The sequence below is a fragment of the Gilbertella persicaria genome, assembly GCF_025201335.1.
Source record: "Gilbertella persicaria strain CBS 190.32 chromosome Unknown B0P05scaffold_17, whole genome shotgun sequence".
In the NCBI taxonomy this organism is placed as follows: domain Eukaryota; kingdom Fungi; phylum Mucoromycota; class Mucoromycetes; order Mucorales; family Choanephoraceae; genus Gilbertella; species Gilbertella persicaria.
This window is the reverse complement of record NW_026251978.1, coordinates 417,852-432,509: the sequence shown is the minus strand read 5'-3', so window position 1 is coordinate 432,509 and position 14,658 is coordinate 417,852. Positions and strand designations below refer to the sequence as shown.

Genomic DNA, 14,658 nt, shown 5'->3' with positions numbered 1-14,658 from the left:
TTTAGTTTCAAATAAATAAATGAGTCGACTGGATGATAATTTTACTGTTTTAGTTTGGACAAAGGATCACTAGTTGGTAGATTTGTTTTTTATTTTAAAATAGAAAAAGTGAAAAACAAGCTTTTTTCTTAATTTTAAGCAGAAAATCAGAATTTTCTTACTTTTTTTATTTTTTGTCATCGCAGAAAATATTCTTGATTTATTCTAGAACAGTGGTTTCTATTTTGAAATAGTAGCTTTTATTATTTCTCAAAAAACATTTTTTTGAGTACGCAAATGGCATATTTGTAATTTCGGCATACCTGTAATATTTTTACTATTTTTGAAATTTTTTTTTTTTTTTTTTTTTTTTTTTTTTTTTTTTTTTTTTTTTTTTTTTTTTGTAAGTCCACCACACTGATCATCAAGACCAGAGATATACGATTCCTTCTTTATTTTTCTCCATCGCTTTGACTACCTTTTTTGTAGGGTTATCACTACAACGTAAGCAATCGAAGAAAAAGACAATCTCTGACGTTGTGGTGTATGGCTGCTATGGTTACTATGGTTGCTACGGCTCTTCATGGTTGCTACGGCTCTTCATGGTTGCTACGGCTCTTCATGGTTGCTACGGCTCTTCATGGTTGCTATGTCTTTCTATTGCTGTCGTAATCACTCTGCCGCAACAGGGAACCTGGCTAAAAAAACTGATGATCAAGAGCATTTAATAAAGAGTTCGAATTATTGGAGTTGTCATTTGTTAAGTGAAGACATCACAATAGCTAAAGAATTTTTAAATTATAATCAGCTTATGAATCAGAAAATATTATATGAAACGAAGTGAATATTTTATAATATTATATAGAATTTTTAAATTTAGAAACATTATCTGATATTATAAAAGCTATATAAATCTATGTAAGTTTTATTCAAATATAACTGATATATAAATCTATAAAACCCAATTTATAGATTTATATAATGCACAGTGGCCAAAAAACATTGATGCTGCGGAGAATCTTGCTAACTTAACTTATTTTTGTATATTACCTTAGAAACCTTGCTACATAGACTAAGAGATTCAATTAGTTAGGAATAGAGTAATAAGCGCATTTCAATACCTTGAGACACCAAAATAAGTTGTTTTATTTTAGCATTATTATCCAAGAAAGTCTGCTAGAAAGAGTTTAATCTAGAGTTAAAGACAATAGCTTGATTACCTTATCTAGTCTATTTTCTTTGCTGACTTAGATTGTTTTGAATAAGGTAAAGAGTATCCCTCAGAAATAAAGTCTGCAATGGGATATTCTGTGCTCTAACAGAGGAAAGAAAGACAAACTCTAGTTGATAAACACTCTCACCAAAGTAAATGACGACTCTAACCGGTATCGCTAGAAAGTTGAATTGATGAGTAAGAAAAAAAGAAAAAGAGCCAGGCGAGGGAGAAATTGCAAACACATAGTTGTGTGGTAATGAGTGCATATGTTTCAAAGCAGTGAGTAGTCAAATGCAAAGTAGATTATAGCCAAGTAAGTGAACTGTCGATACTCTAAGCTCGCCAATAAAATTTTAGACTCTTCAACACAATAGAAATTCAATAGCTCTATTTGATCAGGTTAAAAACTCTGACGTGATTTAAAAATAAAATCTTACGTTTTGTAACCATGCAATTAATTTCATGGAAAAAAAAAGACAACGATAAGGATAAATAGAAAATAGACAAAGTGATGAAAAAAGAAAGAAAAAAAAGAAATTAGCGAAAGACATTCGGCTTTATAAAAGCAGCAATACGAAACAATTTGTAAATAAATGCAACAAATAAAACAAAGGCTTTATTATTTGGGCGAGAGCTTCTTTTCAGGAATAGCCAATCATACTCTCAAATTGACTTTTGTTAACGATTTAAGGAACGTTGACCAGCCAATCAAAATTATAGACTATCTTGAATCATTGATAAAAGTCAATAACAAACCCCTAAGATAATAACCAAAATACGAAACAACACTCTACACTTTTTACAAGATAGGGATAAGATGGAATGATGCATAGAAACTACCATGGTTGTGAGCAATTTGGTTTATTCTACCAATTTTCTACATGCCTATTCATATCTACAATAAAGCATTCGCCTTTTTCCTTGATGCGTTGACATAAAAATCATAAAAGAAAGCTTTATTCTACATCTATATAGAATATCTACTCCCAATATGTTTGTCTAAACATCCATATAGTTTATTTAAATTTATACAAGTTTTTTATATGTATTATAGATGATATATGCTTTTAGATAGCCATTTATAGAATAACATATTTTATCTAAGATAATGTGCATGTTTTTGATATTATAGCCATTATATAAATCTATAAATTGGGTTTTATAGATTTATATATCAGTTATATTTGAATAAAACTTACATAGATTTATATAGCTTTTATAATATCAGATAATGTTTCTAAATTTAAAAATTCTATATAATATTATAAAATATTCACTTCGTTTCATATAATATTTTCTGATTCATAAGCTGATTATAATTTAAAAATTCTTTAGCTATTGTGATGTCTTCACTTAACAAATGACAACTCCAATAATTCGAACTCTTTATTAAATGCTCTTGATCATCAGTTTTTTTAGCCAGGTTCCCTGTTGCGGCAGAGTGATTACGACAGCAATAGAAAGACATAGCAACCATGAAGAGCCGTAGCAACCATGAAGAGCCGTAGCAACCATGAAGAGCCGTAGCAACCATGAAGAGCCGTAGCAACCATGAAGAGCCGTAGCAACCATGAAGAGCCGTAGCAACCATGAAGAGCCGTAGCAACCATGAAGAGCCGTAGCAACCATAGTAACCATAGCAGCCATACACCACAACGTCAGAGATTGTCTTTTTCTTCGATTGCTTACGTTGTAGTGATAACCCTACAAAAAAGGTAGTCAAAGCGATGGAGAAAAATAAAGAAGGAATCGTATATCTCTGGTCTTGATGATCAGTGTGGTGGACTTACAAAAAAAAAAAAAAAAAAAAAAAAAAAAAAAAAAAAAAAAAAAAAAAAAAAAATTTCAAAAATAGTAAAAATATTACAGGTATGCCGAAATTACAAATATGCCATTTGCGTACTCAAAAAAATGTTTTTTGAGAAATAATAAAAGCTACTATTTCAAAATAGAAACCACTGTTCTAGAATAAATCAAGAATATTTTCTGCGATGACAAAAAATAAAAAAAGTAAGAAAATTCTGATTTTCTGCTTAAAATTAAGAAAAAAGCTTGTTTTTCACTTTTTCTATTTTAAAATAAAAAACAAATCTACCAACTAGTGATCCTTTGTCCAAACTAAAACAGTAAAATTATCATCCAGTCGACTCATTTATTTATTTGAAACTAAAAAAAAAATTGTGAAGTTGGCTTTTTTTTATTAATTTAAATCAGAAAATTAAAATTCTCTATTTTTTTTTTATTTTTCACTACTGCTTTATTTTGAAATAGCAGTGTTTTTTTTTGAGAAATATTTTTTTGAGTACACAAGTGGCATACTTGTAAATCGACATAAATGTCGACAGGGTTTGAAAATATGGGTATATTCTGAAGTTAATACTGTTCACATCATTATTTAACACTATTTTTTGTTGATGTTTTATTAAGTTTTTGCTAGATCTCTACTAAATTTCTGTTAATAATTAACTTTTAATTTACAGCCAGCATTTGTCATTGAATAGGTTTCGTGCTTGTTCCTTGTCTATTCATCGTTGGTAGTTAACACAAACAATCTTGAATAAAGGCTATGGGATCAGTACATTTTTATGGTGGTTTTATCTACACAAAATTGTTGTTTAGTTGTTGTTTTTCATTTTCGATATGAGTTTATCAGAGCACAATTCACTTGCTAAACTATAATGATGCTGCTATTAAACATCTATCTTTTTCTTACTTCTTTTTACTCGATTAAAATTGATTGCAGTTTGTAAGTGTTGGTAAAGAGAAAAATAATAATAATTGTTAAAGCAGAGAGTATATCTAAAAAGAATGTCGAACTTTGAAATGTCGAACCCTCTTCTTGCCTAACATTTATCATTTGTTATATCCAAAACTGCTCTTTTTGACCCAGAAAACGCCAAGTGTTGTAATAGAACTTGCTCGCAGATAATATGCGTATCAAAAGGTATATAAATAAGTGCCTGCCTAGTAAGCAATATCTACTGAAAAAGGCTTCTTTTGTACTGATTATAGTGTGCAATGAGTTTAATTGCAGTTTTGAAGGCAATGCTTAAATGGAGTCGCCTTTTTCATCCTAGCAAACTCCTTTTCTTTTTATCAGAAGTACTTAGAAATAATCTGGCCTCACATTGGTTGAATTAGACCTACATTGGGATTAACCTGATATTCAGAAATTTTTTGATAAACTTTTTTCATCTTCAACAGCTCTCATAACCCCCCTCCCCATAGGTCAAAAAATGATATTCACCTAGCACTCAAACCAATGATTTTACTCAATTTCTAAGCTTGAGATAATATGCTTTAAACAAAAAAAAAAGAGCTCTGTTGAGAATCTAGTTGTCGAGCAATGGCGCATCAAAGATTGGCCTACTTAGGCTGTGTATTGAGTGTTTTTGTCCTAGATGACATGTAGAAACTTTTAGCTATAAACTTATAGGAGATATAATGCATTATTCTGAGTGATAAAGAACATAAAAAACAAAACGAAAATAGAGACGTTTTGTAAGGCGGACATACAGCCAGCCAGTATATCGGAGATTGAAAACAGAAAGCAACTCTACTTCTTACCGCCGCATCAAAATTAAGCTTTGCCCAGCAAGAAGTTTCTTCTGCGGCTTGGAAGTACTTTTGGATCACGCCAATTACAACCGTACAGAGAAACGTGATGTACCGATTTCTAACCCAAAAGATTCCCACTCGCTTACTTCTATCCAAGGTTTTTCCTGCATTTTGTGTGATGATTAGGAGACTGTGTAGCATTTCTTCTTTTGCTGCCCCCAAAAATTTCCGTTCTGAGATGCCTTGATCAAGGAGTTTTTGTGGCCAGGCACCTCTCTGGATATAGTCTCTGATGCACTTGCATCTTTCAATTTTTCTCGGACTCGGGCTCAAACAAACTGTCCTCTTTCAGTAGCCATGGTAACCTTGGTCGGTCTCTCTGAGATCTGGAAGGCCCATTGGTCCCATACCATACAGAACCAACCATTCTATTACCTCTCTGTTCTTCACAGCACTCGCTATCGAATTAAGCGTATAGCTGCTGAAAATGACCTTTCATCTTGAGAGGTCTTTTCTCGCAATAGCTGCTCTTCTTTCCTTTATATCTTTCTACTTTCGTACTATCGTACCAATTTGGTTTTTCTTTATATTTTCTTAAAGTAAATAATTGTCGAGCACCTCTTTTAGTGGGTCCCTCCCAAGACCACTAATACGTGCGGCAAATAAAATCATCAAAAAAAATTAAGCTTTTGCTGAGAACTGCATAAAGACGCAGCCATTGGGCTTTGGTTCAGTGACAAAAGTTATAGGTTCTTACTTTCTGAGCCTATTAATGTAGATAAAATAGCACTATTACTGATGGAGTACTGCGTCGACGTAAATAAAAATGTTTGGGAGGTTTTTTGTTCATATCATACCATTTTTATAGTACAATTGACAAAAAGATATTTTGGTCAGAAACTAGAGTCCCTGGTGAACATTCTGAGTATTTGAGCTCGTCGATAGCTTCATTTTTTGTCTTATATAGTAAAAAAAAAAAAAAAAAAAAAAAAAAAAAAGCTTAAAAAGCTGTCAAATTGAATATTTCCATGAGTAGCACCTTTTGGTTCAGAGGCCATTTTGGCCAGATTTTACAAGTCGCTTTTTTCCCCTAAATCAACTCCAATGGTACTTTAGGTGATAGTAAACGCTGTTTTTATGTATATAAAGGATTTATGTGTATATAAACAGGCTTAATGCTGCCTTCATTTGTCTTAGAAATCCTCGATCATCAATGCACACTTATGCACAAAACACAAACCATTTTTTTCTTGTTATTGTGTGTCTCGAACTTTCGATTAGTTATTGAATCTATTAAGATGTATATGTCTTTAAACGATTGACACTCAAAGCATAAGTTAAACCATAAAAAATTGAGTACGACATGATGTTCCATTTTTAAACTATATAATACTTGGAATCAGAGTAAATTAGCCACAAATACAAAATTTTAAGTTTAGGAAACACCCAGAGCTTGTTATGTATCATTAGGTTACCATTTATAAGCTAATTGTGCTTATAAGTATCATAAAATAGATAAAATACATATCATAGCACACGATGTTGCATGCAAAACCCTATGTTTAAAGTTGGTACAGTATCATGACAAATCTTGCGTCAAAAATACCAATTACTAACCAGAAATAGCTAGAAAAGATATTAAAAAAAGTAAAGACCACACATTCTGATAGTTGATGCAGTCTTTCACGTTCATTTCTTTAACAAAATAAGCTAGTATTAATTCGTGAAATATACTTTTTGGTATCAATAGCCATAAAGAATTACCCTGGAAATATTGCGCCATATGTTGGTTTGCAGTTCTTGTGTAGAAGGCGAAAATTGCTCAATTGTACATCATATATGCAGCTTCTACTATGCAATCCACGATAAAAAAATCCTTTTACACCAGTGCACATCTTCGAAAGGTTAAACCAGGAAAAAGTTCTGTAAAAAAGTGTACATGACATATGCAGGTGCTATACGAACATTGGTATTGAAATTGATAACGTGTGTAACATGTCTTCGAAAGATGAGTATTGGAGTTATTCTAGTAATTTTAAGGTTGGTCTATCTTATCATCACCAACTTGAGAATTCTTTTTTATCATTGTTTATATTGGCTCATTCATATGTTTTTCTTTGAATATTGTGTTTTGCTTATTGCGTCTTTCGTTTTTCTTTCAATGTTAAAAACACAAAAGAAATATGTACTTGTGTAGCAATGTCAGAGATTGACGGTCACTGCAATTGATCGCTTTTTGATTTTGAATCTCGTTTCTTATTCGAGAATGTTTTCTCACGCAAGTCGAGATTTTATTTCCTAAATCGTAATATCAAGGAAAAGTGCTTACTGCGCTTTTCTACCATTCGTGCACGAAATGTCTTCTGAGTTTATTCTTTCATAAAGTGAGCAGACAAAATGTGAACAAATATATGAAAAACTATTTGTTTATATGAAGCGGTACACAGGAAATAAGATTAATCTTATAAAGTGAGTAATCTTGGATCATATGCTATCGTAGATCGTCGCCACTTGTAAACTTTTCTGGGTTCAATGATTTTTTTCTGTTTGGCAGAGAATGACTCAGAGGAGATTGTTTCACACAATCACGTGAATTAGGGCCAATGAGGGACCTCTGATTACTCACTTTTAAGGTTTTGGAGGTATTTAAACATGATTGCAGGCCTTGCTTTTAAACTTTTTTTTCTTCACTCTCTTTCTCCTTTCTAAAGAATCAAGCATGTCATACACTACTCCTGCTAACCTCCACTCCAACAAGACTGAAGAAAACGGTGCTGAATCCTTCAGCATCAAGGCTGGTCTTGCTCAAATGTTGAAGGTTTGTATATGCTTGTCATGGTTTGTATCTAAACTTTATTAGGGTGGTGTTATTATGGATGTCATCAATGCCGAACAAGCCAGAATTGCTGAAGAAGCTGGTGCTTGTGCTGTCATGGCTTTGGAGCGTGTTCCCGCTGATATCCGTAAGAATGGTAAGTTTGACATACGCGCCGTACGTAGCAAGTTTATTGATATTCTTTCTTTTTAGGCGGTGTTGCCCGTATGTCTGATCCCAAGATGATCAAGGAAATCATTGAAGCTGTCACCATTCCTGTCATGGCCAAGGTCCGTATTGGTCACTTTGTTGAAGCTCAAATCATTGAATCTATCGGTGTTGATTACATCGATGAATCCGAAGTCTTGACCCCTGCTGATGAAGCCAACCACATCAACAAGCACAACTTCAAGGTGCCTTATGTTTGTGGTGCTAAGAACCTCGGTGAAGCTCTTCGTCGTATCAACGAAGGTGCTGCCATGATCCGTACCAAGGGTGAAGCTGGTACTGGTAATGTTGTTGAAGCCGTCCGTCATATTCGTACTGTCAACGCCGAAATCCGTCGTGCCTCTGCCATGACTGATGAAGAACTCTATGCTTATGCAAAGGATCTTCAAGCTCCTTATGCTTTGCTCAAGGAAACTGCCAAGCTTGGTCGTCTTCCTGTTGTTAACTTTGCTGCTGGTGGTGTTGCTACCCCTGCCGATGCTGCTCTTATGATGGTAAGATAGTTTTCTGAGTGTAACATACCGATGGGGGATGTGATTGGCCCCATTGGGTTTAATTTTATAATTTTTTTACTGATCCATCTACATCTATAGCAATTGGGTTGTGATGGTGTCTTTGTTGGTTCTGGTATCTTCAAGTCTGGTGACCCCGCTAAGCGTGCTAGAGCTATTGTTCAAGCCGTCACTCACTACACTGATGCCAAGGTTTTAGCTGAAGTTTCTGAAGACCTTGGTGAAGCCATGGTTGGTATCAACTTGGATGAATTACCTGAAAATGAAAAGTACGCTAAGCGTGGATGGTAATTCTTTCTCTCTTTTTATTTCTCCCTTCTTCACTTGTACAACTTGTATAGAAACTCTCATTTTCTCATATATATATTAAAATAAAGAGTATTTTGTATTTTTATTCAGTATTTTAATATCGAGACAATGTTCAAAAGAAAAAAAAAGCGAGGTTTGCATGGGTTCCGAGACAAATAAACTGTACGACTTCAATGAATGAATGTTTTTCCTAACAAGAAGGTGTGATGGAAGTTTGCGTATAATTAAACAACTTGATAATACGATTTGTGGCCTGATAATTGTGTCTTTTCAGAGCATATATGGCCTCCGTTTTGTGATGCATAGACTTGATTCGTTGATTGACGAATGTGTAAAACCCCAAATTTGTTAATAGTTTTTTCAAACCTTATTGTTCATAGGTCTGATCTTGCTAGTCAGATCCGTGTGATACACGGTCAAGTGTGAGTTTTTGCTCTAGTTACTCTTTGAAAAGTTTATTGAAATCAAGCCAATGAATCCTAGCCATTCGACTTTGTTTTTATGCAAGGGATTGTATTTATGACAGGTCTCGAATCAAAAACCTGCATACGTATACATGTTTGCTCTTATCGTTTTATGCATCCAAAATGGGTCTTTGTTATTGAACGTAGATCGGATGTTTGCTTTTCCATTGTTGTATTGTTAAATAGCAGTGTGGCTGTGACGCAATTTCTTATTCCTTTTTAGACACTGTTTGCGGGGTGGATTAAGTTTAAACAAAAAAATCCCTTTTTTTTATTTTCTCTTCTTTATTCCTTTTTTAAAACAAAATTGTACGTTTTCAACAAATAATGGCCTTCAAGTTTAACTGGCCAGAATTCGATGCTGTATTTTATACAGAGGCCAAGGCACAGTTAGAAACTGCCTTAAATAAGGGAAATAAACCTAAAAACATTGTTGATCATATCTCAGTAACAGAATTAAATATGGGCACCACTGTATGTCTATTTATCTCTGTGTAATATTAATTCTCTATAGGCCCCAGACTTGGAAATATTAGAGATTGGCGAACTTTCCACCGATACATTTCGTGGTATTTTTAAACTGACTTATTGTGGAGATGCTTATATTGTTATTCAGACAAGAGTACAGGTAAATGTGCATAGGGTTATATTTAGTATGCTAACAAATGTACAGGCTAATCCAATGCATGCAAAAGAATCCGATTTGCCCCGGCATACTCGACCCAATATCTTGGCTGCTGATCAGCCACTCATTGTGCCAATGCTTTTGAGAATCAGTGACCTCAAGTTACGAGGTATTGTGGTACTTGTAGTGTCGAAAACAAAAGGCATCACACTTGTGTTTAAAAATGACCCTTTAGAGAGCATCTTGGTTAGTTCCACATTTGATGATGTAACAAGTGTCCGAACGTTTCTACAACGTGAAATTGAAAACCAGTTACGTAACTTGTTTCAAGAAGATTTGCCAGCCATGATACATAACCTCAGTTTACGATACATTCAAGCTGAACAAGAAAAGAAGCAAAAGTTTTCAACCACTCGCTCCGTATTTTCTGATCCCGGCATGAGAATAACAACCCCTAAAAGCAAACAAAACGATTTTGATGCGTTTTCTATGCCAGACCTTACGCCTCAACCTATGTATTCAACAAGAAGCGATATTTTTTATGATATACCAGCCTATAGTAGTTTCAGCGATCTCTATTACGATAAAAGCGCTCCAGTCACTGCAGCCAACTTGTCTACACTCAATGCACTATATAGTAGTCGATTTGCAGCACTCAAAACACCACCATTTTCCGAACAAGAAAAGACATTGGATGAGGATGAATATTCATCCTGTCCGTTTGAAGAAAACGCTTCTTCTGTGAATTCCATGGTAGCAGCCGAACTCTATGCTGACGATATTGATGCACCATGGTATATCACAGAAGGGCCTTCTATTGATATCGACAATCAAAAGACTTTGACATTGGACCAGGACATTGTCCTGAATCCTCAAGAAAATACAGTGGCAGCCAAGCTGGCTAAGCTCGCTACTGTACATCATACCATTTCCCCCTTTTCACACACATTTGAACACTTTACATTTCGCTCCTTACCGCATACTGTCAAGATTGACAAGAAATTGAAAAAGAAACCCAGGAGACGTATCATTCGATGGAACACCACCCAATAATGCTGATTATTTATTCCCCCTCTCCCCCTCTCCTCCTCTCCTCTCCTCTCCTCTCCTCTCCTATTTTTTTTAAATGTATTTGTAATTCTATTTTATTCATAAAGATATTCCAAACAAGCAGATCTATAAAGAGGTATCCATTGTATCTTCTTTGGTAGTCAAGCTTGGTTTGTTTATACCGTAACCAAGAAACCACCACCAAATGGCTTCATAGCAAAAAACAAATTGTCTTAGTGTCTGAACCATACTTAAACGTTGTTCTCTAAATCGAGAGATTGTCTCGAGTAATATATCCTTCTTGCAAGCACTATCTGTATGCGACAAACGGTACAAAACAGTATCAATAGCACAAAAAGCACCTGATCTTCCACACCCAGCTGAACAATGGACAATCATAGGCCCAACTTGATCCATGGACGCCTGAGCTTCATCTGCCATCTGGATGATCTGTAAAGTACCCAATGGGTTATCCGGCACACCGAAATCCATCCAGCCTGTGTATTGAAGATGCTTTATCTGTCGTTGCATGGTACCCTTTGTGATGAGTAAATCACGAATAATGACCACATCATCTTCATTATCATAGTCAGGGTTCATTTGAGTCACTTTGTGTGTAGTTTCATTAGTAAGTACAACAGTTACATCACCATATTTAGTAGGTGCATTGACGACAGAGGGCCAGTATCGATGGCACTTGATCTTGTTCATTTCTTCTTCTTTGGTCAACATGACTAACACACGCGAGTTTTGCTCCCAAACCACTTGCCAGAAGTCATTAAATGTAGTAGGCAATGGGCCTTGTGTGGAAATATAACGACGGTAAGGTTGATCGTTCTTTGTTGCACATTCTTTCATGATCTTGACACATTTCGTATTTACCTGATCAGGTCGAGCATCACTAGCACCTTCATCACTATCAATGTACTGAACATAACTTGCATTGATATAGTCTGAAGATTTTTCCCGTATCTTGACTCGAGTGTATTCTAACTAGGGTGTCAGCACTGAAGGCATACAGGTGCGAAGCTTACCAAATGGCCAGATGTTTGTGTATCGATTCAAGGCACCCATTTCGATACCAGCAACGATACTAAAAGGGAATTCAGCAGGATTGTCTGTATGTTTTGAATGAAAATGCATGATGTTCTGCAATCTTCTTTGTTCTGTTCTTTCCAGTTTCTTGATACAAATCAGATGGTGAATACAAAAAAGAGAAAGAGAGAGAGAGACAATAACTTACTTCATACATTTCAGCCAACACTTGAGCACCATTTTCACCAAGTGTGAGTTGTAGCCATTCCGGACCTTTAAAGAGATTGTTTTCTTTGTGACAACCCTCCATATTACGCGGAATGACGGTATCGCTGAGTTGAATAGCATCTCCTACCTGACTACAGTGGGGTGGTAATCTGATAGGAAACCGTTCACGGATAGGGCCGTGTGATAACTCCATATTTTGACGGATATTGGAGAAGAAGGGGTTAAATGCTTGGTTTTCAAACTGAGGCATGGGAGCTGTGAATGGCCCAAGCACAGGAGCGGCAGTGGGCATATTACTAAGCCGTAATTTAGGTCGACCCTTGGCGGAAGGCAAGTTTAATGAGAAGCTATCGCCACCTATTGTAGGTGGACCAAAATTATTATTGGTAGGCTGTGGTGAGGTAGCATTGGATTCACAACTTTCTTTAAAGGTCTCTGAAAACGCATCAAAGCCACCTATAGTAAACTTTCTTAGCGTCGTCTTTCTTTAGATCTTGTACCACCTTACCCTTTAAATAATACAACTGGCCTTTATAGCCTGCTCGGACCAGTTTAGCACCTAAAAATGCAGAAGCGCTGTTTTCTTGTAGTATTTGTGATTGCTGATCATAAAATACGATATGTTTAGCCGACTCCCAGCGTCTTAGTTTTTCGCGTGCTTGGTCTAGCACAATGGCTTCATAGACTTTGTCTAGTGTGAATGTAGGTCTCTTGAGAATTGTGTTTGGTATAGACACATTGATAGAACCACGGATTCTTGAATGTGAATATTGAACAAAGGAGCGGACATCCAGAACCAACAATGAGTCATTATTTTGGGTAAGCAGCGCATTTAATTTGGATGGTTCAATAGATGCAAGCGTGTTTGTTTTTGCAGCCGGCTGTCTTCGTGCAGCCAAAGATCCCATATTCAAATTAAAACCGCTATTGCTTGTAGCAGGTGAAGTTGGACTTGTGAGTACAGTAGGTTGACTGGCATGACGAGCTTGAATAGCATTTAAAAAATCTTGATGAATAGAAGGATTGATAGGAGCAGTGTAGTATGGTGTATTTGTTGTTGTAGTCTGCTGCTGCTGTTGTTGTTGTTGTTCTTCTGTTTGGTTAAGCATGGATGGCATATTTAAAGGAGTAAAATAAGCTTCACTACCGTTTCCTCGTGTTGGCGACTCAAAAGCTAGACTCATGGCGATAAAGAAAAAAAAAGAGAAAGAGAAAAAAAAGAGAGAGAGAAGAGAAAGGGGGAGAGTAGGAGAAGAAGAAGAGGAGGAGGAGAGAATAACACTATTGATGTGACGGTAAATTAAAAAAAAATCAAAATTGAATCCAGACTCTTTGTTTTGTGTGACAAACCATGTCGTCATAGCATCGTGCTCAAACACCAGCAAAGGCAAATATCGTTTTTGTTTACTGACAGCATTTCAGTAGTACAATTAAATACAAACGTCAAAGCATTTTTTTTATTTGTTTTGTTACAAAAAAGACAATAAGCTGCTTTTTTTTAGTTCTTTTTTTTATAGCTTATTTGAAGCGCTTGAATTGATCACGGTTGACTTCAAAGTAATGCTTCATAGAATGAGGCTTGCGTTCCAAGACTTTTTCAAGGTCATCATGATAGTCCTCCAAACATCGCTTATTGGCCAATCGCATGTATTCAATCATAGTTTCAATCTTTTTTTCATTGATGAATTTGCCAATAGGGAAAGACCAATAGCCATCCTTGCCCTTCTTAAAATCATTGTCATTGCTTGGACGCTCTTGGAACATCTTATCATCCTTCATCTTTTTGAGGAACTGCTTGATTTCGTCTTCAGAGACTTCCTTAAAGTGCAGTTCCTTAACTTGCAAACCTTCAGAAATTTCACGGGCCATATGTTCAGCAGGCATAGGATGCATCACAAAGTTGTAAGTACGCTTATGATAAATTTCTCCTTGTTCTTGTTGACTTCCTCTAAGTTTTTGATGTTGCTTCTTGGCCAACATAAAGACACCTTCACAGATATCATTCAAATCTACTGTAGACCATTTGACATCTTTCTTGACAGGAAGGGCAAGGACTCTTTCAGACTCAATACGAGGAGCAAGATAGTAAAAGAATTGGTTGTACAACGCATGACGAACAATGCAGTGTTTATCACCACTAAAGTATTCCTGGACCATCTTTTCAATTTGACAAAACTCCTTAAAATTATGGAATTCAGAGCCAGCACTTTCTTCTTCTTTATGATGCAGCTTGTCAACACCAATACTAATCATTGATTAACAAAAGGCCATTTTATCAGTATTTTACTTACAAAGACATCATGGCCATATGCTCAACACCTTCTTTCTTGGCACACTTCATAACACATTCAGCTTCCTTGAGTCGCTTATCAGAGTTTTCAGGGATAAATAACAAGCTGCTACAGTCCTTTAAGGCCTGACAGACTTTATCATGGTCCATATAGTCAACTTGTACGATTTCACATCCCATTTGTTCAAGCTTGGTCATACCATAGCCAGAGCGATGACGGCAAAGAAGACGGAGCTTTCCTTGTTCACCTTCTTGACGAATGGCTTGCATAAAGCGGTAAGCCAAAGCAAAACCAGTAAGGGAATCACCATTGGTAATACAGCAGACTTTCTTGGTAGTGTTTGTTTGA

At 35.6% G+C, this 14,658-nt stretch overlaps 5 protein-coding genes across 5 annotated transcripts; 3 read left to right on the top strand and 2 right to left on the bottom strand.

Moving 5' to 3' along the window:
* Positions 1-470: 470 nt before the first annotated feature.
* On the top strand, positions 471-809 carry B0P05DRAFT_539840 (uncharacterized protein; the record flags this gene model as incomplete). The annotated part of the gene is made up of 1 exon (XM_051578000.1): positions 471-809. A coding segment is annotated over one exon (237 nt), but the record flags the coding sequence as incomplete, so codon positions are not given.
* Positions 810-7,430: 6,621 nt separating this feature from the next.
* On the top strand, positions 7,431-8,709 carry B0P05DRAFT_539835 (pyridoxine biosynthesis protein pyroA). Its single transcript, XM_051577999.1, has 4 exons — positions 7,431-7,571; positions 7,614-7,725; positions 7,782-8,290; positions 8,390-8,709. Exons 1-4 carry the CDS (start codon positions 7,473-7,475, stop codon positions 8,597-8,599), a joined length of 930 nt encoding a protein of 309 aa, XP_051435546.1. The 5' UTR covers positions 7,431-7,472; the 3' UTR covers positions 8,600-8,709.
* A 609-nt stretch (positions 8,710-9,318) lies between these two features.
* B0P05DRAFT_539833 (uncharacterized protein) lies at positions 9,319-10,820 on the top strand. Its single transcript, XM_051577998.1, has 3 exons — positions 9,319-9,555; positions 9,596-9,709; positions 9,755-10,820. Exons 1-3 carry the CDS (start codon positions 9,409-9,411, stop codon positions 10,757-10,759), a joined length of 1,266 nt encoding a protein of 421 aa, XP_051435545.1. The 5' UTR covers positions 9,319-9,408; the 3' UTR covers positions 10,760-10,820.
* B0P05DRAFT_539831 (protein-tyrosine phosphatase-like protein) lies at positions 10,798-13,107 on the bottom strand. The gene is made up of 4 exons (XM_051577997.1): positions 12,528-13,107; positions 12,000-12,475; positions 11,791-11,938; positions 10,798-11,745 (listed from the first exon to the last, which is right to left on the bottom strand). Exons 1-4 carry the CDS (start codon positions 12,925-12,927, stop codon positions 10,883-10,885), a joined length of 1,887 nt encoding a protein of 628 aa, XP_051435544.1. The 5' UTR covers positions 12,928-13,107; the 3' UTR covers positions 10,798-10,882.
* Positions 13,108-13,537: 430 nt separating this feature from the next.
* B0P05DRAFT_469029 (uncharacterized protein) lies at positions 13,538-14,579 on the bottom strand (the record flags this gene model as incomplete). The annotated part of the gene is made up of 2 exons (XM_051574467.1): positions 13,538-14,264; positions 14,311-14,579. The coding sequence occupies 2 exons, from the start codon at positions 14,577-14,579 to the stop codon at positions 13,538-13,540; spliced, it is 996 nt and encodes a 331-aa protein (XP_051435543.1).
* Between the last annotated feature and the right edge of the window lie 79 nt (positions 14,580-14,658).